General features: G+C 35.9%; 1 protein-coding gene across 6 annotated transcripts in view; it reads right to left on the bottom strand.

Annotated features, from left to right (window-relative positions):
* Positions 1–548: 548 nt before the first annotated feature.
* Positions 549–23,684, bottom strand: part of IFT81 (intraflagellar transport 81) — a 155,232-nt gene continuing 132,096 nt past the window's right edge. For 5 of the 6 annotated variants that reach the window (XM_081036743.1, XM_081036744.1, XM_081036740.1 and 2 more), the window contains 5 exons: positions 12,472–12,558; positions 11,401–11,472; positions 11,229–11,314; positions 7,149–7,194; positions 1,531–2,567 (listed from right to left, as the gene is read on the bottom strand). In XM_081036743.1, coding sequence (XP_080892869.1) covers positions 2,385–2,567; positions 7,149–7,194; positions 11,229–11,314; positions 11,401–11,472; positions 12,472–12,558 — 474 coding nt within the window. In that variant the 3' untranslated portion in view covers positions 1,531–2,384. Of the gene's footprint in view, positions 1,236–1,530; positions 2,568–7,148; positions 7,195–11,228; positions 11,315–11,400; positions 11,473–12,471; positions 12,559–23,684 lie in introns of those variants that run through there. The other variant, XM_081036739.1, reaches the window with a different exon arrangement.

Below are 23,684 nucleotides of genomic sequence, written 5' to 3'. Positions count from 1 at the left end.
ACCTGAGCCCCAGTTGTCAATAGATTTATAACAGAAAAGACATTACCTATTTTGTAAGATTCTTCTTAAAGGACAACCATTAAAATTGGATTATTTCCCGAACTAATGCAGAAAGCAAGATAAGCAGTGGCCTTTTGAAATTTACAGTTTATACAGTCAGTTCCATGCAACAGTTGGCAACACTGAGTCCTAGGAGAAGGAAATCTGTGAACACAGAAGCAGATTTCACAGGCTACATTTTTCTCCTTTATTTGGGCCATCATGTGGAAGACAGATTATTTTCCGAAATGATTAAGTACTCTCATCAACCAGCCAGCTAGAGTGTCAATCCTGAAGAAAAAAATGTAATAAGCTCTTCTTCTGTTAGTGCCAGCTGTCAAAAACTGTTAGAGTTAGTCAAAGCTTTTTAACGTCACAATCAAATCACAAAATGAGTGGAAAGTCACTGTATAAAACCCATTAAACTGCATTACTAAATGTCCAATGTCACATAAAAACTATAAATAACTTTGTACTTTTGGGATTTTTTTTTTCAATTTGCTTTTCTTGAAGTAATGATGATGTTCTGCTTCAGTTAATAAAGTAATTTTGGAGTTGCTTTAGTGTTTAATCCACATACTCTTTCTGTGTGGAATAAAGATGGCAAGCAATGACCAAATCAGAATTAAAAGCATTCCTTGGAGTATCTGTCGTTAACAATTTTAAAAATTAAGAGAAGAGCACCAAAGATAGTGAATTTTTAATTTTATAAAAAAATTAAATACTAGGCATAATAATCTTACAAGTTGACTTTCCTTTGGGGAATCAAATGCTCTTTCTGTAAAGGGCATCTAGTCTTTTTCAAATATTTGCAAAGGAATTCATACTCTGGTTATGAAGGAACATTACTTACTACTGGCTTAAAAATAACAAGCCAGTAGCCAACACTGAATAAATACAGCTACTTCAATGTTCAAAAACTGCTTATTGAACTAAGGTTTTGTTTCCACATACTGAAACACTGCCTTTACTCTTTTAGTATATGGTTGATCTAACAGCTGATCTAAAGGCTCAAATGAGAATGCTGGTAGTTAATACTTGCCCATATGAGAGACGAAAGCTGAGGACCAGATTCCAACCACTTAATAACACTGAAATGCTTTTCTTCTTAAAATTTGTTTAAAATTTTTCCTTCTACACTTTCGTGGTAAGTTCTTCCTTGTTCTGATGGATCCCATCTCTTCTGGTAATAGCGCCTAGAATTACCAATAATCTCCATGCTAGTTAGTTTCTCTTATTACCAAGAAAGGAGCTTTGAAACAAAAATTAAGAGTAGAACACACCTGGGAACAAAGAGATCTAAAGCCATAATCAGGTTTGTATATTTTACAACGGGTAGAAACAATTTTCTTCATTAATTCTTCCCCATGATAGCTAAAAAGAACTAACCCAAATGGACATGCTAACAATGTGAAATTTGAGTTTTCAGATCTAAATGAAAAACATTTTGAAATGTATCTGAACACTGAAATGAAGTAAATGGTGGCAAATAAATTTAATATCTTTCTTTAATGAAAGATTTAAAAAAAAATCTTCAAATACCTTGTACAAATGAAGCAGAGATCAGAAGCACTTTGAACTCTTGAATTTCACTTGGAATCCTGTGCTAACATTTTAGCACATAATAACATCTATATTCTATGACAATTTTTTGAATTTAAAATAACCGTCCCCAAGACCTAAATATTCTATTAGATTTTTGGTGAAAATAAGTGGTAATCCTTAAATTTAATACAATGCTATAAGATGAATACTAATTTAAAAAATAAATTTTGACACAACTATATGATTTTTAAATAAATCGCCATGATTTGTGCACTGAGTTTTATTTGCCTTTAAATAATACAAATAGAACAAATGTTATTCAAAATATTAAATTTTCTTGAGTTTTACAGAAGAAAAAGAAACTGAAGTGAAACTGTAGGAATTGCTGAACTTCAGATTAATGTTTCTTCAAAACAAGAGATATTAGTTCCTAAAAGATTCTTCTAAAGTTAAAAAAAGATTAAGAAAAACATTAAGCCATTGGCTTATTACATTTAAAAAGAACTACATGTTTCTTAATGGAAATATGTTTACATTTACAGATAGTAAACTTAGTCTCCTGTCTCATAAAACTCAGAAGACACCACTGATGTCTAAACTCAGCAAAAATAAAAGGCTTTTTTTTCATATTAAAAAACTTTGAAACCAAAATCTACCTTAACATTATTTTCCAAGAAGACTTAATAGGGAATGGCTAATCTGAAAGCAAAATGTTGTACAAACCACTTTAAGAAATACAGCATGGGATTATGATCATAGATGGTTGTATCAACTAAAACCCCAAATGATGACACATGAATTCAGAGTATCAGGCGGTCCTCTCCTCCCTCCTGAATTACCTGACCAATGGAAGTTTGGCTTTGTTGTTTCAGAAAGCACTGTTTCTTACATTCCATCAATTGTTCAAAATCACGCCACATTTTTGCTTGTTTCATATTTGGACCATGACTTTCTCGTACAGCTCTTTGTTTTTCCCGAAGTTTCTATCATAAAAAAAAATGAGAATAATTAAATCTCAGTTACAGGGATTTACTTCTACTGCTATAATCAGAAGAATGTGGTACGCTTTGTACAACTGATGAGTAATAGTTAAGTAAACCAGGTTCTTCTGTGATGAATGGAAACTTAGATTATACAAGTTAATTAAATTTATAATAGACGTAGGACAGCCTGAAGTTAAAAAGAACAGACAAAAATAAAGGGAATCAGCAAAGTGGAACAGTATCATGGTGCAGAAAAAGAATGCAGATTTTGGAGTCAGAAGACTTGAGTTTCAACCTTGCCTTTGCCACAAACTCTAAGTAAGGTACTTAATGTCTCTGGACTTCAGTTTTCTGTCACTTAAGGCTAATTAGTGGGGATACTTATATAAGTATCTGCCTTATAAAATTAGTTTTTCCCACGACATAATTGATATAAGAATATATAATAAATTATCATTTGTTACATGTGTTACTGTTATTAAATATTGTATTCTTTCCTCACTCAGTGTATGCTCTATGTATGCCCAAATAAATCTAATTGTATGCATGTATTTCTCACAGAGAAGGTGTAGCGTTTGTTTAGAAAGTACACTTATTAAACAAGCCCAAATCCTTATTAGAATTGTTGTGGTTACTACTGGCTTACGTGGTTCCACCTGCCAAAACTGTTCTACTCACTGACTCCAAAATTATAAACAGGAATAAGGAAATATTTCAATAAATTGCAAAAATATACTTTGGGTCTATATTATGACAGATTGAGGAAGGGGGACTGAAAGGAGGAGTTGCATGAAGTCACAGATAATGAGAGGAAAGAAAGGAAGGAAGGAAAAAGGGAAACAGAAGACGATAGTGTACACATAAGGAAACACAGTGTGACCGAAATACATACACTGACATTGAGTGTGATAAATCATCAAAGACAGAAAAAGAAGAAAAGACACAGAAACGGAGTACAAAGAAATGTCCCCATCTTTTCCTCTTTTAGTATATCGTTGATCTAATAGCTGATCTAAGGACATAAATGAGAAGGTTGAACGTTGGTACTTGCCCAAATAAGAGGCTAAACTAAGCTGAGGACCAGATTCAAACCACTTAACTTACAACTGCCCTCCCCAGCAATGGCTAATGAAAGCAAAGCTAATAGCAAACAGCAGTAGGAAACAAAACAGAATTAAGAAAATATAATTTAAATATAACCAGCAAATTTCTGACATCATACCTCGCATGCAAATACATCTATTTAAGTCTGTGTTACAAATAAAGTATCTTAGAGCAAATGTTTTTATCCTCATAAACTAAAACAAAAGAGTGAGTCGGATCAAGAATTTTAAGAGTTCTGAGCATGATTTTAAGATTAAGGTACTACTTAAATGTAACTTTTTTTTATATTATTGGAATAATTTTCTTGTCAAAAATTCTAACAACCTATAAAAGTTATTTAAAGAACCAAAGACAGGATGTGGGCACTGTCTTGTGTCAGAAATATTAAACTTAAGTTGCTTCACAACCACGTGTGCTTGAAACCTTTAAGTTTATGAATGCAACTGACGTTAGTATAGAATTTACTTTTAATGTTACTGTCATTTAATACAGATTCATTTTGTTGATAGTTGCAATGTACAAAAAATACCCGTCACAGATTCCATTGTTCTTTAAAGGGGGAGGTGGGAGAGTGGCGGGAAAGCAGCACTGCTCAGTACAACATTCCGTAGTCCTTAGTCAGGCAAGCGCTAGTGTATGATAGTTGGGATTGTAGCACTGCTGGTTGGCCTACTTTCAGAAACTCAGTTGGCCTGAGGAGGTCTATGGATGTCCAGTCGATGCTGGTTTGGAAGGCTTAGGCTATCATCCAGCTGAAAGGCTAGATGTGTTCTGTTTGTCTCAAAAACGCAGACCATTTTTTTTCCCTTTCGAGTATGGCATGTCATCCCATGAATGGAATAAGGGGCCTAGAACTCACAAATTCTCTGATAAAATGGAGGAATAAGCTTTAAGGTTTCCTTTTATTTTTTACTTACTTGCATTATGATGGACATTTATTCACAAGTCGTACAGAAAGAACAGATGGATACTTTTTAGAGAAATGACGGATTCCATGTTTGGGACAGAAAATGTACAGGATAAGCCTGGAACATTTTGTCATACCAGAAAGTAAAGAAGCCATCAAAGTCTAGCAGGATTGTTTCAAAGGGATTCAGGAGCTGATTTCAAGAGACTTCCACTGGCCAAATATGGGGCAATTTGCCCACGGCCAGGAATAATAATTGCAGTAGATTGAAACATCAAATATGTTAAATCTATAAGTCATAAAGATAGTTTTGAAGGATGATACAGAACCAACGCATCATTTTGAAAGCCAGCAAATAAGCAAATCAAGCAGCATTCTGCCTTTCTTATATGAACTGTACCTTAGGGTAACTAAATAGTTGATAAGAAGAAGTGGCTCTTTACAGACTTATTCAGGCCATTAAATGAAAAAGGAACAACTTAACTAGATTGTCACCTTTTTGCAACATCTAATGAATTACTGGATCTAGGAAGTGATTATTAATGGCTGCCAACATTATAAAAAGAGAGCCTCCTGATAGAAGCACATACTACCATTTATGAAGTATGCTTCGCAAACATTGAGTCATGTATAATCAAGCCTATAGATCTAACTACCAATTCACAGGACATACTAAGGACAGAAGAACATGGTAATAACACCACCAGGATGCCATCACAAAAGTGCAGGATGTTGGAAACCCATCAGGCCAAGTGATCATGTATAAGTTTTCTTCCAACAAATCAATTGTAAAGAAGAAAGATGGAGGAGTAACCTAGAGAAAAAGAGACGTAGGTACAGCAACTAACAGCAATGTATGAACTCTTGTTAGGATCCTGATTTGAACAAATAAATCATTAAGAAATTACGAGACAGATGGTGAAACTGGAACATCGATTGGGTATTATGCAATTATTGTTAAATTATTTTTGGCATGATATGGTATTGTAGTTAAGTTCAAAAAGAGTCTTTATGATACATACTGAAATATGACCACATAAAATAATATCTCTGAGATTTGCCTAAAAATGATTTGGGCTGGGAAATGGGTGGGATTATAGATAACAAAAGACTGGTGATGGCTACATGTGAGTTCATTACATAATTTCCTCTACTTTTTATGTAGGCTTGAAATTTTCCATAATAAAAAGTTTTAAAGTCTTTCTTTAAAAGACTTTTAAAAAGTCTAGTTAACAATTACTCCATGGTTTTTCTGAAGTTCACCTTTATTACTTACAGGTTTATGGGAGTTAATTCAGTTTTTATGAAAAAGCATAGATACATGTATGTTTCTAATAATGATTCAAACCAGAAAATGTAAATAAGAATGAATAATTTTGTCATCACCAATTTATTGAGTCAGACCAAGAGCTAAATTATGCAATGCATTAAGACTGAAACAAAGTCATATTTTTCATTTGTACTTTCAGAATAGACAAACTTCAATATGTATAATCCTTTCCAGGTTGCAGACTCAAGAATATTTAAACAATGAAATTGGACACCCATATAGTCAATATTTTAAAGAAAAACTGCAGCTAAACAACCCTTACCCATGATGCTATAGACTTGACACTCTTGTTAGAAAAACTAATAAGAAACCTCAGCTTTCAATAGTGAAACTAAATAAGAAACAGGTAAAATGGTGCATAGGGAAGCGCAGTTAGCCTGCCATATGCAACACGGACTTAAAATAACTGAGGATGATCTTAGAACTCATGTAGATAATTTAATTAAAAATTTAAATCTACCTATTTTAGTTTAAATGTGAGGAAATGAACTCCAAAGTGGTTAAGGGGTTTATTCAGAACCACAAACTTAGGACTGAAGCCAGCCTAGTCCTGAGTTGTTGATAAATATAGATTGTTTTTTTTAAAAAAAGAGAATGACAGAAACGGTGTCTTTAAAATGACAGTCAAAACGTGTTGCTTTATGAAGTCAATTAGGATAAACAACTAGTTGGTCATTTATGTCCTGATGGTCCAGCCCCTTACTGTCTGCTACCTCTTCTACTTGGAGTAGCTCAGAGAACTGAGAAAACAAGATTCACTCAAACGCCCCTATTTTCAGCAGCCCTCATATAAGACTGGCAGGGAGGAAGCTGATTATCTCAAGGTTTTCTGATTATTTGTATTAAATGAATCGATGTTTGTAAAGTGCTTAGCCCAGAGCCTATGCATATTCAATAAAATAGATGAGTACATTTATACTTATCTCATAAACAGAGACACCTGAGAATAATCTGAAAACTTGGTAATTCATTACACATGGCATTTTTGTTTGTTGTGCAGAATCTTCTCATGACTTTTTGCTACTTAAAACTATATATTTTTTTTCTCCAAAAATCCATGTGCTTTCATTTTTATAAAACTAAATTCCGAAGGAAGAATCTTAATCTTTGAAAGGGATTAAGAAGGATCCAATTTCCCCTTGGAAACTGTACTGTAACCTTTTAAAAAGAATGACAATGTCAATCATGAACTGAAAGCCTGAATTAGACACATTTTAAAAAATAAATAATACATTCTTACCTTTCCAAGGTTTTCCTGTTCAGCAATATTTTTGGTATACTGTTCCCTAGGGAGTCAACACAATGATTAGTTTCAATTTCCTTCAATTCATTTGATCATACAACTAAATTATAAATCAATTTATCTACCTAAATATATTAAACAATATAGTTTAGAGTACTGGAGTCAGAATGAAACCCATTATTAAATATTCTCGTTCCCCATTTTCAGTCAGTTCATCTAGTAAATAGTAATTTAAGGGGAAAAAAGGCAAAACATTGCATAAGAAATTAAGAGAATTAAAATGTTAAGTACTATTTCTGGTTAATCTACCCTTAAAACAATGGCAACCCATTTGTTTAAATTACACTTTGTTATTGAAGAGGTTTCCAGAAGGGAGAAAGGATACACATTTTAAATAAACACTAGATAGCATCTAACTCTGGAATTCCACTTCTAGGAAGTCATCCTACAGAAAAAGTCATAATAAAGATAAAAGCAAAAAACATTTACTTCACCATTGCTTATAACAGTGCACATTTGCAAACAAACTAAAGTGGATAGATGGGGAAATGTTTAAGTAAATTATAGAATATCCATTCAAAGGACTAATTTAGAGCTGTAGAAAAGAATGAGGGAGATCTGAAAATACCGAAGTGGAAATAATTCTAGATAAATTATGAAGAAAAAAACTGTATATGTAGTTTAATTTTATTTTTGTATATACACACACAAATTTCCTATGCACATGCTACAACACACACACACACACACACACACAGCAAATGAATGGGAAAAGAATATGGAATAATGTACACCAAAATATTAACAGTAGACATTTCTGAAGCATGGCAATGTGGACATCACTGAATTTTTGTGTACTGTATTTCATAATGGTCACTTTTTGTTTTTATAAGTATTCTTTTGTAATTGAAAAAATCCCACAAGTTTTTAATGTAAAAATACAAATACAAATAACGTATTGTGTTTTTTTAAGTTAAATTTATTGGGATGACAGTGGTTAATAAAATTACATAGGTTTCAAGTGTACATTTCTATAATACTACATCATCTATATTGTGTGCTCACCACCCTGAGTCAGTTCTCCTACCATCACATTGTATTGTATTTTTAAACAAAAGCTTTTTAATATTATATAAGACAAAAAGTGAAATTTAAAGTATTAAGGACAAAGATTGAAGGATGAAGACAAAAGAACCAATGACAAAGAAGAGAGGCGTTAGACTTCAAATTTGGATGGAAAAAGACTATGTTTCTGTGTAAAGCTACACTGTAGTATTTAAGAAGAAATTAAACACAAAATTGGGAATCTAAGAAATCATGAACCACAAAGAGAAACCCTAGCAGCTTAAGTGAAGGAAGATAAACGTGATTAGAATAGAGAGAATGTCAACTGAAAGTAACCAAAGTCCTTACAGAGCTGAAGTGAAGGTAGAATTTTGCACAGGAATGAGGGTGGAAGGGAATAAACACAATCTTGATGAACCTTCATTTTGCTCTTAAAATTTATGAGACACTACATCGAACTGTTGGCCTTCCCAGCTCTCCAATGAAAAACAGCTAGGAGGATGTAATGACATATTGGCTCAAGAAGAATGCATGGTTATAATTCAGATGGCTTTCAAAAATTCATTTATTACCCTAGGACTGAGAAATGTCTAAATTGTTTTAGAATTTCCATTTATATTTTATCAAGAAATCAATAGGCTCATACTCTTTTACCATAACACTAATACGTAATTTCAATTTATTTAAGACATAATTATGGAGCACCTACTATGCACCAAGCTTGCCCTGGGATTTCAAGGAAAAAACAGGACAGACTGGGTCTTGCTCTCCAGGAATTCACAGGAAATGTAATTTCTAAAACACTGCTGCACACATTGTATTTAACTTGATCCTCTGTAGTATATATTGTTTACTTTGTTTTATAATAAGGAAGTGATTTGCTCAAGGTCACAAAACTAGGAACTAGAAAAACCAGGTTAGAAACAAATTCTGTAGTCCCGCTCTAGTATTGTGAAATAAAACAGGCTGCCTCTTTCAATAAAATTAAAATTTGCAGATGATCTTACAAAACCAAACTAATTTCTTAGACCTTTGGCCTTAAAAGAAAGTATCACAAAAGCAGAAAATGCAATAACAATAAAAATATTGTATCTATAATAGTAATAATGTTTTAAATATGTATCAGTGAGTTTAGAGTATAATTAACTCCATTATATTCCTAATAGCCTTATAATGTACTACTCTAGTCAGGGCCCAATATTTTTCTATAGTAAAACTAAGGAATGATAAAGGTATTTTATAATAATTTTTTAAATGATGTAGATGAACATCTGGTCAGAAAACTACTCAGAAAACCAATAGTTCAGGAGCACTGTTTCCTTCTTTACTATTTATGTTGATAATTTTGGAAGAAATGGAACTTAATTTCTAAAACTTTTTATTTTTCAAGAACAAAATTAACTTCTCACATTTGTGAAATATTAGCATTGACCATATAGATTTATTTGAGCTAAGTTTACAGTCAATGAAAGAATCTGAATAAGTACATTTAATATGTTTAATATGTTAGAGTATTAGAAAAAATATTCTATTTATAGGATATCTTCAGTCTGGCTTGTATTCCAGTGTATTATACGAGTACATATAAAAAACTTAGACTCTGCAAGATATTGTATTTCTTAGATTCCTTTTTTAAAAAATTACATATTTTTCAGTTATAATTGACATTCAATATTATTTTATATTAGTTTCAGGGGTACAGCATAGTGGTTAGATATTTATATAATTTATGCAGTGGTCCCCCTGACTAGTCTAGTACCCACCTAACACTATACATAGTTGTTGTTGCAACGTTATTGACTATATTCCCTATGTTGTACTTTACATCCCCATGACTATTTTGTAACTGCCGACTTGTATTTCTTAATCCCTCACCTTTTTCACCAGATCCCCAATCCCCCTTCTCTCTGGCAACCATCAGTTTGTTCTCTGTATCTGAATCTGTCTCTGCTTTGTTCGTTCATTTATTTTGTTCTTTAGATTCCACATATAAGTAAGGTCATATGGTATTTGTCTTTCTCATTCTGACTTATTTCACTTAGCGTAATACCTCCTACGTCCATCCGTGTTGTCACAAATGGCAAGATTTCATTCTTTCTTATGGCCAAGTAATATTCCATTATATCTAAGATTCCTTTTTGTAACACCAGTGTATATGCCACTAAAAATCTCAACTGAAATCTAGAATAAATGTGAATTCTACACTTTGAGTTCTCCCTGGATGATAAAAGCAAAACATCTGAAGTATAAGGGGCAAAGAAAGCTTATCTTGTTCAATTACTGCATTTTATCACAGCTGGCAATTCAACTACAAATGTAGTTTTTATGGCATCATTTGATTTATTACAAGATGCCGCAAGCTGGGATTACAAAAAACAAAACAAAAGAAAACCAAAAAACAAAGTCACCGTCTAAGGACCAGTGCTATTTACACACCCTTCCTTGTTTGAAGGCTGACACACTGCAATCACACGGTTTCTAGCTGAAATGTAGTCACTCAAACACTGTACAATGTCAGGCAGATGACTAGAGTCCAGGCCACGTGGGACTTTCAAAACAGACAAACTTTGTGCTTATAAAAAAGCAACTATGAAATTATATATATTCCTGAGAGTGGGGGAATGGACAGTTATTGATGATTACAAGAGTTCTTGTTTAGGGTGATAAAAATGTTTGGAATATACAATAATGATGGGTGAATGACATTGTGAATGTAATCAATGTAAATGAACTGTACAATTAAAAATGGCTACAATGGAAAATTTAATGTTACAGATCTTTTGCCACAATAGAAAAAGTAAGCAAGGTAGAAAATTATATGTATTCCTATTGAGTTAGCAGGATTGGACTATCCAGAAGATGTTTAACAAGATTTAAACCTAAATAATACGTTAGTATCTGCTTATTTAAGTACTCCAGATTCTACAATTTCATCTTATTTTTAAAACTTTCATAGGTGAAAACATTAAGTATCGCAATATAAAACAATATAAAAACAGTGAAATGACTTGCCTAATTGCCTTCTTTTTTTCTTGTTGATCAGAAGAGACATATGCCTTCATCTCATCAGTAGCACGACGCAGCTGTACTTGTAGGTTCTAAGTGGAAAGACTACGTTTCAGGTTAAGTCCTTGATACACAAAAATCTCAGAGCTAAGTTTTTGATCCACTCCCTTTGTCTTACCTTAGTCATACAATTTGTATAATGGTATTTACTTTCTTCTTGAAGACATTCTTCACGGAGTCCTCTGACTTCCTACAATATATAATTTTAAATGGGCACCATTACTGAAAGAATAATCAGATGCAGGGAAGATGACTAGATGTACAACAGAAATACTAGCAGTCATTTCTCCGTCTAATGGTAACTTTACCTACTATAACAGAGCAGCCTGCAATCTTTCCTAGAGACTATTCATATCACTCTCAAACCACAGGCTCTGTTATTTATTTATTAAGTACTCCTGTACGCCCAGCCCTGTGTTAGGTGCTGGAGACACAGCAGTGAACAAGACAGGGCCCTGCTCTCCTTCAAGTAGAGGAAACACACAAACAAGGAAACACATAATGAGGTTTTAGATGGGGACAAGTGCCATGAAGAAAATGTAGCAGTAGAATGGGATAGGGTGACTGAGTGGGCAGCGTTAGATAGGGTGATCAGAGAAGATCTCTAGGAGGTGACATTTAGGCTGAGGTCTGTGAGATGAAAAGGAGAGATCAAAGCAAAGAGTTGGGGGCAGAGTATCCCAGACTGAGAAGCGCACACGCAGAGACCCTAAGGTGAAAACAAGCTTGGCCTGTTCAAGTCCAAGAAGGCGGCCAGTGTGGCCTGAGCCCCATGGGGGAAGAGCAGAGTGCATGGAAGTGAAGCTTATGAGGCGAGGGGGCTTTGGAGACCATAGCGTGGAAGTTAGATTTTAAGTACAACGGGAAGCCTAAGTTTTATACAGGTTTCTTTGGCTGCTCTGTGGAGAATAAACTGCAGGAAGGCAAGAGTGGAAGTGGGAGAGCAGGTGGTGGGTTACTGTGGGATTCTAGGAAAGACATTCTGGGGCCTAGACTTTGGCAGCAGTGGTACAGATGGAGAATTCAGGGTGCACACATGAAGTTTGAAGAAATAAAAAGCTCTGGAACTTAGGAGAAAGACTCAGGGATGAGGGAAAAGACTTGGGGATCCTTTGACATTGGTGAAGTGAAAATATGCATACACATGCAGTTTCTGCTAAATTGTTAAAAATAAAAACTGTCTTCTTACCTGTTCTAATTTGGAACGATTGCTTTCGAGGCCTGCTGCACAGCTGTCATACTGGGATTTCTTTTCATCACACTCCTGGGTTAGTTCCTAGTATAAAAAGGGGAAATGACTGAATAAGTGAAAAACAAAGGACTTAAATGTGGCTCTGACATAATGCATGCCCTTGTCAGTCTTGTAACTTAACTCTAAGCTTTTGGCATACTTAAGAGTTATTTATAAAACAATCAGACATTTGAGAATTGTGACAGATGAAGGTGCTGATAAAAACAATAGCTACCATGTATTAAGCTGTGTGCCAGGCTGTTTGCTAGGAGCTGGGAATACAACAGTGAACAAAACAGCCCCAAACCCGTCCCCTCAAGTAATGTTCTGACAAGTAAACAGGCTGCTCAGTGCTGTGATGGGCAAATGTGAGGTGTTATAGGGGCACATGGGACTGTCACTGGACCTGACCCAAGCTTGGGGATCAACGGGGACAACTTCCTGGAGAAACTGATATCTAAGTTGAGGTATGAAGGATTAGTAAGAATAGTTAGGGGAAACATGGACAGGGGAGGAGAATGTTCATAGAAAAGAAACACCATGTATAAAGGCTTGGAAGCTAGAGGGAAGAGCAATTTAGGGTGTACAAGGACTTTATTACGCTGGAGCGCATATGGGAAGTGTGAGAAGAGGCTGAAGATTTCAGCACGGGCCTGACTGGAACTTTGTAAACCAGGTTGGGGCATCTGAGTTTTACCCCTGATGAAAACTAAATCTCACAAAACCCCCTTGAGGTATTAACATCCCCAGATCCCGCTTGGAAAAAGTTCAGGGAGGCCAACCACCTTGCCAAAGAGTATAGTGCTTGAAAGAGGTGTTGGGATGCGAATTCAGTCTGTTGGTTTCAAACTTTCTTCTAGGGTAATATTTAGAATTAGATAATCTCAAAATCTTCTACTATAAACACCTAGAAATGCCAAAAGTATCTACAATTGCTTGACTAGGTACAGTAAACATCCTTTCAAATCCAGAGCTGAACTGAACTTTCAAGGAAGTAAGGGGAACTACCAGGGCCAGGAACAAAGGATGACATTCTGTGGCTACTCTTGGTGGAGAGCTGGGAGCGGCCCCTCTTGGTTACCAGAGTGATTATAATGTCCGGGCAGGGCCGAGGACAAAGCCCTAGGCCAAAGCCCTAGGCCAGTGCAGAGTGGGAGGTCAGGACCAAGGACCCACAGGAAATCCAAACTGTTTTTCAACCGGGGAACCTGTGAGCAAAGGGCCAACCCCAGGCCTGGACTGGGGCAGGCCAGCCTCAGAATGACCTGGGTTTCACACAGCACAGTCTCCTTGGGAACCAGAGAGTGAACATAATTGGGTAAGGCTGTGGGTGTTTCCTTCATTGCGTGGGACTGCATCTGGTTTGGGTGACTAGCACAGTATAAGATTGGTAGAAAAAAGGAGCGGTGGCTTTTATGTATCAAAGCGACCTACAGACACCTAGGCTCTCCTGGGGGACAGTCATATACCCCCAAAGTGGGAGAAGGGGCACCAGAGACTGTGTGCTTAGGGAGCATCTGAGATGAAGATACCTGCACTTGAAAGCCTTTTTTTTGTCTGTGAGTCTGATGGCCAGAGTGATCAGTCAATAAAACTGTGCTGCTGCAGAGGTAGGTGGAAAAGGAGCCCATCCTGAGGCAGGTCTGGGGTTCGATGTTACCCCACCAACATGATCTGAGAACTCCCCAGCTGAGACATTTACTCAAAATTAGCTCCAAGCTGTGATACTCGTAAGACACCCGGCAGAACAACTGCAAAACCAGTCTGGAGGGACACACCTTCCATCCTAGCTGCCAGAATTCAAGAGACAGAACCTCAAGATAAGCTCACAATCCAAAAGTATAAACATATAAGAAAACAATCAATCCATTATGAGTGACAATCGGAAAATATGCAAAACAGGACTATACCTCCAGAAACTTTGACTACTATAGGCAAGCCTATTAAATAAGTATGTTTAAAATAATTAAAGTTATAAATGAGGAACTAAAAACAAGAGATTAAAAAAAGGTACAGTGAGTAAAAAGAGACAAAAATGAAAAAAAAGTCATTGAAATTAAAAACTAAGTAGTGGCATAAACGTAAGATTAGACACAGATCAGGAGACAAAAGAAAATAGAGTTGAAGAAATGATCCCAAATTCATCACAAAGAGACAAAAAGATGAAAATATGAAAGTGAGGTTAAGCAATAGGGAACGATATAAATATGTCTAACATATATCTAATAGGAATTGCTAGAGAACAGACTAGAAAAACCAGGAGAAAGAATATTTGAAGATAGTATGTAGAATTTTTCCATAATTAATGGAAGACAAAAAGCACAAAATCCATCAGGGCAAACAAAACTAAATCTATACTTAGATCATGATGGTGAAAATGGACAACAGCAAAGACAAAGGTAAAAATATTAAAACCAATTATAGGGAGGGCATTACATAAAAAGAAATGATAATTAAAATGATAGTAGACCCTTTAAGACAACAAGAGAAATCAGAAAGCAATGAAAGAAATTTTTTCCTGACCAAGCCCTTACTTAAGAAGAAGAAAAAAGATGGTTTACTTATACCGGTAATAATGATTCTTTACTGAGAGAATCATTAAAAGAAAACAAAACAACGAAATTTAATTTCAGGAAGAAGGAAACTGAATCCAGAAGGAAGGATTAAAATACAAGAAGCAACGAAGAGAACTGAGAGATATGTGGGTAAACCTAAACAGGAAATGATGACGAAGTAGTAATTATAACATTAACGACCACCATGACAATCACTCTTAGAAATGAAGAAACAAAATGGAAATAAAATACCAGATGATAACAACACACACGTAGCAGAAGAGGGTGTTAAATTATCCTAAGGTCCCTGTATTGTTTGAGAGATGCTGATTAACTTTAGACTTTAAGTCAGGAAAATATATGTTAAAAATTTAAGAATTAAACAATATCAGAATAGAAGACAGAAAAAAGAAAATGAAGGGGAAAAAAGATAAAAGAGAACGGGATTGATATAATGGAGGATGCACAAAATAGAAATAAACCCCAATGTATCAATAATAAGAATAAATGTAAATGGGACTAACATCACCAATTAAAAGATTCTCAAATTGAATATAAAATCATACCCACACAAAATCCAGCTATATGCTATTTATGAGACATATATAAAAATAAGGACATAGAAAGCTGAAAGTAAACAAATAAAAAGATATATCAAGCAATATTAATCCTAAGAAAGCCGGCACACTCACATTAACAGCAGACAAAATAAGACACCTCGACAAAAATAATTACCAACAATACAGGGAGTCAGAAAATAATGATAAAACAGATAATTTACCAGGACGTTGTTTTAAACCTGGAATCTATGTGACATTGTGGTAAAATATACATAACATAAAATTTACCATCTGAACCATTTTTAAGTGTACAGTACAGTAGGGTTATGTCCATCCACACTGTTACGCAGCCATCCATCTCCAGAGCTCTTTTCATCTTGCAAAAGTGAAACTCGGGACCCATTAAACAACAACTCTCCATTCACCAGGAAGTCTTGAACAACACATTGAAGAAGCTGGATGTGATGAATACATGGAGAACCCAGTACTCGACAACTGGAAAACACACATTCTTTGGAAGATCAAGTCACTAAAAAAATTAGGTTGGCTTCAGATCTCTCCATGAACACATTTAACTCTCAAAGACCATGGCACTATACTTTAAAAATCCTCAAGGAAAGATAGCATGATGTAAGAATTTTATGCTCAGTCAAGCTGTTGTTGAAATATTTAGGGCAACAAATTCTAGAACACGCAAGAACTGATCAGAGAATATTGTTCTTATGAGCCTGTTTTGAGGCCTCTACTAGAGGACAAATCAGAGACAATAAAAAGTGGGGGAAAGGATTGGTAATGAGCATTGAATCTAATAATTACAGACCTAATACTAAAAACAAAAGAGGGGACAAGGGTAAAAGAACGATGGAAATGTTCTTAACAACGTAGAAATCCTACAATAAAACCTGCAGGGAGGAGACGGGGTGGGGGGGGGGGGAGAAAGTAGCAGGCAGAATAAGAAAGCTGGTTTCCTCACTCTCTAATTGCTGGGGATAGACAGGTGGGGGGATGTCAAAGGATATAATGCGAAGCTGAGGAATCAAGGCATCGCCTACGCATATTAAAAGGATAAGGCAAACAGTAAGAAAGAATACAATGGACTAAAATCAGGTGCTAATGGAGAGGGCAGGGAGGGAGAAGGAAGAGGACATATACCAATTTCATCTCTGTTCACAGTGCGGATCAATAGATACTATCTACAGAAACAGATGATTAATGGTGCAGTTGCAGAACCACTAGAGCAAAACCACAAGCTGGAATACACACACACACACACACACACACACAGCATGGCGGTGGAGAGGAGGGAGAGAGAGAGAACTAGAATGAACAGAGAATTTTTTCATAGGCTTCAAAATCGAAAGCAAAACATAAAATGCACGGCTAAGGCCAAATATGTCTGCATATCAATAAATACAAACGGGCTAAATCTTATCTATTAAAATAACCTTTCAGATTACATCACATAACAAAACCCAATTCCGGATATATTCAGAGACACATCTAAAACAAGGTAATATTTTTAAAAGTTGAAAGCAAAACATGGGCAAAAGTATAGCAGGCAAATGCAAACGAAAGGAAGCAGGCATTTTGATCGTAATATCAATCAAGAGTTGAATTCTAGCCACACACAAAAAAAGGCTTTTTTTTTTTTTTTAATGAAGTAGAACAAAAGTGTGGAGAGCAAACTTTGGTAGCTAGTAAATAATTACCTATTCATTAATTCTCAGGAACTTTCTGTAAGACTAATAAGGAACTGTTAACAGTTATTACTTCTGGGGAGTGTGCTGGTGGGGTGCAGAGAGAGAAATAATTTCTATTCTTTCTTTGAAACATTTCTTTACTGTTTGAATTCTTGCTAATAGCATGGTTTTACCTTTGTAAGAAACAGTAATCAATAAGAAATGAGTAATTATCAGATTGCAAACTTAAAAATGAGTATTTCAGCCCTTTCCCATATATTAGCAATTATATGTCTTATGTCATTTAATTACATATGACTTACAGAACTTCTCCTAAGAAAACAAACATGAAATTTTCCTAGGTGCTACTCTATTTTTAGATAATTATAACAGATGTAAACATAAGTCATACATCTTAAGTTGTGATGCTCTAATTTTTAAACAATTGTTAATATTCATATTTAGAACAACACGCAATTACAAAAGAAGGGAAATATAATAATACTTCATTATAAAGTTTCTTAAATATTTGAAATTTGTCCCTTAAAGCAAGAAATAAGAAGTATTTTTAAATACTCCTGCCCTTTAATGTATGTATGGTACTACACCTATGTAGTTCCAAGTGTTAAATACACTTAAACAAGTTAAAAATAAATAGTATTCAAAGTAGAGAACAATTAAGAATTTCGGTTAATATTTAAAAACAGGTTCAAGTAAATGAAGTGGCTGACTTTTTTTCAGTATACTTTTTATCACAAAACGTTTCTAGGTAAAAATAGAACTATATGTGGATGTAGGAGAGTGGCAAAATGAGCATCAGCGCAGAACTCAAACATTAAAACAAAAGAACCAAACCAGTTAATGAGAGGGTAGGCAAATCCTGCACTCTCTCTAGATTTTTTTATTGTGGTAAAATATACATAACATAAAAATTACTACTTAAACCATTTTTAAGTGTGCAATTCAGTGGCATTAAGTGCATTCACATTGTTATGCAACCATCACCACCATCCAGCTCCAGAGCTCTTTTCATCTCCCCAAACTGAAACTCCACACCCATTAAATACACTGACTCCCTTTTCTCCCTTTTCCCTCTCCCTGGCAACCACCATCCTATTTTCTGTCTCTACAAATCGGACTATTCTAGGTGACTCATATAAATGAAACCAGTGTTTGTCTTTTCAACATGGCAGAAGACAGATGAAAATTCTTAGATGGCTTAGGCACCACTATGACTTGATGAATGTGGAAAGAACTGGAGAGCTGTATTATCTGAGAATGGTGGTGAGATAGCTACATTTCTTTGTAATGGGAAAGGTAGGCAGTGCTTCACACAGAGAGAAATCTAGTTACATCACGGGAAAATGAATATAATGTTGGATATAATGTTGTAATATATATAATGAATAAAATGAATATAATGTTGGTTACATTATAATAAATGACTTGTTAGAATTTAAAGTCTAGTATATGGTTTTACTTAGAAAACAATTGGGTTGAAAAGCAGCAATATTCCTTCTTTTACAGCTATTTTTAATAACTAGAAGGATAAATACCTTTTTAAAAAAGTTCTTATGTATTAGTCATTGTTGCAAAGTGCTTTATACATGTTATTTACTTATTACAACCACCCTATTAAGAAGGGACTAGTTTACAGAGAAGGAAACTAAAGTTTATAAAGTCACTTACCCAAGGTTATCTAGGGTCTGCCTGATTCTGCAGCCCATGTCCTGATCATTCTATTCAGATTGTCTCCCTATAATTAGTGCAACTGGTATCATTTGCCTTTCACCTGCTGAAGTGTTTCCCAACCATAGCATGTTGTAAAGTTTATCCTAAATCTATACTACATATGCCCTTATTGGTCCTGTATTGACAGATGGCACAGTTTAGTCACATACACCAAATGGCTCTTTTACTGAACTAATAAATTAGTAATATAGTTCAAAAGAATAAGCAAGTATGGAGAAGAAGGGATTAGTGTAGAGAAAACGGGCTTTGGACTCACATAGACTGTAGTTTGAGTCCCTGTGCCACCACTTAAACCATCTTAAACAAGTTATTTGAGTTCTCTACGCCTCAATTTCCTCATCTATAGAATATCTGAAAATATCTAATATTGTGAATATTAAATGTGTAAATGAGACATTGCAAAAGCTCAATAATCATTTAATTCTGTAGAGGTCTGCTTCTAGTTCTAGAAGATTCTTGACACGTGTATACTTGATTTGAGTTTTTACAAATGCTCTGTTTATTAATTCAACAAATATTTATTGAGCACCTAAATTATTCTAAACTTGGTTCTATAAACCAGACACTTACAATTCTGGTAGAGAGTATGGTAAGGATCTTAAAAGGGACATAGCTGTTTATTTTTTTTTTATTCCATAAAACCCCTCTAATTTAGTTCACAAAGTAATTTCATTTGCATTACATAGTGTTAAACCAAAATTCACATGGTCTTTCCTGAGGTGTTCTCCTCAGACTTCATCTATTCTCACACCATGCTCTGTGCTGATCGCCCCTTCTCCTGGGCTGTGCAAACATCGGATCTAGGCAAATGCTTACACACTTCAACTTGAGCCCTGATAGCTCCTCCTGAGTTCTTGTTGGATATTAACGTTTGTGTGTCTATAATGAATTCATCATTCCCTCTTCTTCACCCACTGCCACCACTAAAGTTAGCTCTTCATCATCCCTAACCTGCACTGTCAGTGGCTTCAAACCTCAAAAAAATGTTTTCGCTAGTGTTTTCCCGAAAATAAGACCAGGTCTTATATTAAGGTTTGCTCCAAAAGATGCATTAGGGCTTATGTTCAGGGGATGTCATCCTGAAAAATCATGCTAGGGCTTATTTTCTGGTTAGGTGTTATTTTCAGGGAAATGAGGTATCTTTTGTTCCCTTGCCCACAATTAATGTTCTTCCATATACAGAGGGTGCCAAAAAATGTATACATATTTTAAGAAAGGAAAATTATTAAAATTGCAATACTTTGGAAATGAAGATTGGTACAGCCACTATGGAAAGCAGTGTGGAGGTTCCTCAAAAAATTAAGAACAGAATATGACCCAGCTATCGCTCTCCTGGGTATCTACCCAAAAAATCTGAAAACATTTATCTGTAAAGATATATGTGCTTCAATGTTTACTGCAGCTTTATTTATGGTAGCCAAGACATGAAAACAACCAGTGTCCTTCGATAGATGATTGGATAAAGAAGATGTGGTATATATACACAGTGGAATACTCTTCTGCCATAAGAAAAGATGAAATAGTGTCATTTGCGAAAAAAATGGATGGATCTTGAGACTACTATGCTAAGCGAAAAAAGTCAGACAGAAGAAGTTGAGAATCACATGATTTCACTGATATGTGGTATATAAAACTGAAAACAACAAAGAAAGAAGACAAACAAATGAAGAAACAAAAACTCATAGACACAGACAATAGTTTAGTGGTTACCAGAAGGCAAGGGGGGAGGGGCCTGGTAGATGAGGGTAATGGGGGTCAAATATATGGTGATGGAAGGAGAACTGACTGGGTGGTGAACACACAATGGGATTTATAGATGATGTAATACAGAACTGTACCCCTGAAACCTATGTAACTTTACTAACCATTGTCACCCCAATAAACTTTGATTTAAAAAAAACTGTAATAATATATACCAATAACAAAAGATGAACACAAGTCACGTTTGACTTCTGCAATTACAAGAGGTGCTCAAGTGGTTACCATTGGCGTCCAGACACTTCTGATTACGGCAACTACTGCTTGAGCAACCTTGACCAAAGTGTTCACTTGTCTACATTTTTTTGGCGCTCCTGGTACTGTTCAGATCTATTTCTTCTTGTCCATTTCTTCCACCCTCATTACTTCTAACCTAGACTATCAAAAGACATTTGATGCTACTTTTATTTGTTGAAAGTATAATTATAAAGCCACAGAGTGAACCTGTGAAAATCCTAACAAGAACATGACAAACAAATAAGGAAAACAAAACAGTGAACTATAGACTGCAAAGGCTCGATACATCTCAGTCTTCAAGAAAGGAGATGCCAAGGAGTGTAATAACTATAGGATTACTACTCTAACTTCCTACACCAGCACAGTAATGCTCAAGGTGATGCAACAAAGGCTTCTGCCTTAGATGGAGGAAGAAATGCTGGATGTATGAGCAGGATTAAGGGGAAAAAAGAGGCACTTGAGACCTAATAGCAGTTATTTGCTGGATACTGGCATGGCCCTAAGAATTTCAGAAGAAGGTTGGTCTACATTTTATGGACCACAGGAAAGCCTTTGACTGCATCAATCATGAAAAGCCATGGGCTGCTCTGAAAGAAATGGACACGCATCAGCAGCCGACTGTCCTGATGTGTAACCTGTGTTGTGGACTGGAAGCCACTGTCAGGACAGAATATGGAGACAGAATGGTTTCCCACAGGCAAAAGTGTCAGACAGGGTGCATTTTATCTTCCTATTTGTTTAATCTGTACACAGAAAACATCATAGGAAAAACTGGGCTAGACTCAGAGAAAAGAGGAATGAAAATTGGTGTAAGAATAGCAATAACTTAAGATATGCAAATGATGCCATCTTCCCGGCAGAAAGTAGCAATGACCTGAAATGACTTCTGATGGAAGCGAAAGAATAAGTGCCAAAGCAGGACTGCATTTGAACATCAAGAAGACAAAAATCATGACTACAGAAGAAATACACAACTTTAACATAGACGATGAAGACATGGAAATTGTTAAAGATTTTGCTGACCTTGGTTCAATCATCAATTCAAATGGCGATGGCAGCCAAGAAATCAAGGGAAGGCTGAGACTCAGACGGGCAGCACTGGAAGGATTGGGAAAGATCACCAACAACAAAGAGGTGTCCTTGAAGACCAAGGCTAAGGTCATCCACGCCCTCGTCTTCCTAATTGTTGTGAATGGATGAGAAAGAAGACTGACAGGAAAACCATTCATTCATTTGCAAGGTGGAGGAGGTGCTGGAGGAGAGCTCTACAGATACCCTGGACTGCCGGAAAGACGGACATGTGTGTTCCAAACCTGAAACATCGCTCGAGGCAAACATGACAAACCTGAAGCCGTCCTGCTTCTGGTACATCATGAGAAGGCAGGGCTCTTTGGAAAAGACAATAATGCTGGGGAAAATAGAAAGCAGCAGGGAAGGAGGAGGATCAAATGTGAGGTGGAGGGACTCCCTAAAAGAAGCCGTAGGCACGCGTCTACAGGAGCCTCAACACCCTGCTGAGGACAGAACGTTGTGGACATCACTCATGCACAGGGTTGCACGAGTCAAGCTGACTGCATGTAACACACATAATTATAAAGACTATGGCAGACAAGGGCAATATGACAGAGTAACTGCATAGAACCTTAAAGTAACTGAATGCAATACATCCTACTACGTCACATTCTAACCATGTACAAAAGCAGACATGAGAGGACAAGGATAAAATGCAAAGATGAACACTGTTCAGTTGTTAGTAATAGGAGGATGGGTGGTTTACTACAGAGACCAATTAAAGTACCTGACATACGCATAGCCTCTCTAGAGGGAAAATTCTCTAGGCAGCCATGCTTGGTACCATGTCACCCTCCTTTCTTCCCACCCTTACCCACAAGTATAGCTGGCTAAGCTAAGAATCGACCCCTGAGGATAGCCTCACAGTCTTTCAGGTAGTCTGACATGAAAAACTGCCCAAAAAAGAGAGGAGCTGCACTAGGAATTTGAATTAGAAAATGCAGAGAAAATAGGGCAGGTAGTAGTGAAAACTTCACACAATGTGATGAGAAAGGCCATAGTGTGAGATATTAATGACAAGGATCCAGGAGCAAGCTGAGGTTACAAGTCTGCTAATTACAAAGAGCAAGGAGAAAGTATGACAGAGAGACGAGAAACAGAAGTGAAAAACCTGGCTGGTGGCAGGAACAAAGGGAGATGCCAATGCAAAGAGATTCACCGAGTCATGTTATTGGTGTAGTATTAGCGTGTAGAACTTGGCTCTGCCCTTTACCAGCTGTGGGACCTTGGGCAAGAAGTCCTTTACCTCCCCATGCCTTTATTTGCTCATTTGTGTAAAGAGGAGTCCCTACCTTACTGGGTGGTTGGGAGGCCAGAATGAGGAATGTAATAGCACTTGGCACACAGAAAGCACTCAATCAATGTTATTACTATCTTCTGCATCATCGTTATCCAAAAGATCCTGCTGCTAAGGTTCCTGAAGTTTCCCTGAACCAAAATGCTCTGTGGTTACAGTACCTCTATCTGTTCCAGATAGACTATGCTTCTGATTCTTGGATTTAATGAAAGAGCTAATTACAAACAGATTAATTAGCTTACTATTAGGGAGAAATGTTATC

Source organism: Rhinolophus hipposideros, assembly GCF_964194185.1.
Source record: "Rhinolophus hipposideros genome assembly, chromosome: 24".
Lineage (NCBI taxonomy): Eukaryota > Metazoa > Chordata > Mammalia > Chiroptera > Rhinolophidae > Rhinolophus > Rhinolophus hipposideros.
Note: the sequence above shows the minus strand (reverse complement) of the source record. Positions and strands in the feature narration are given on the sequence as shown.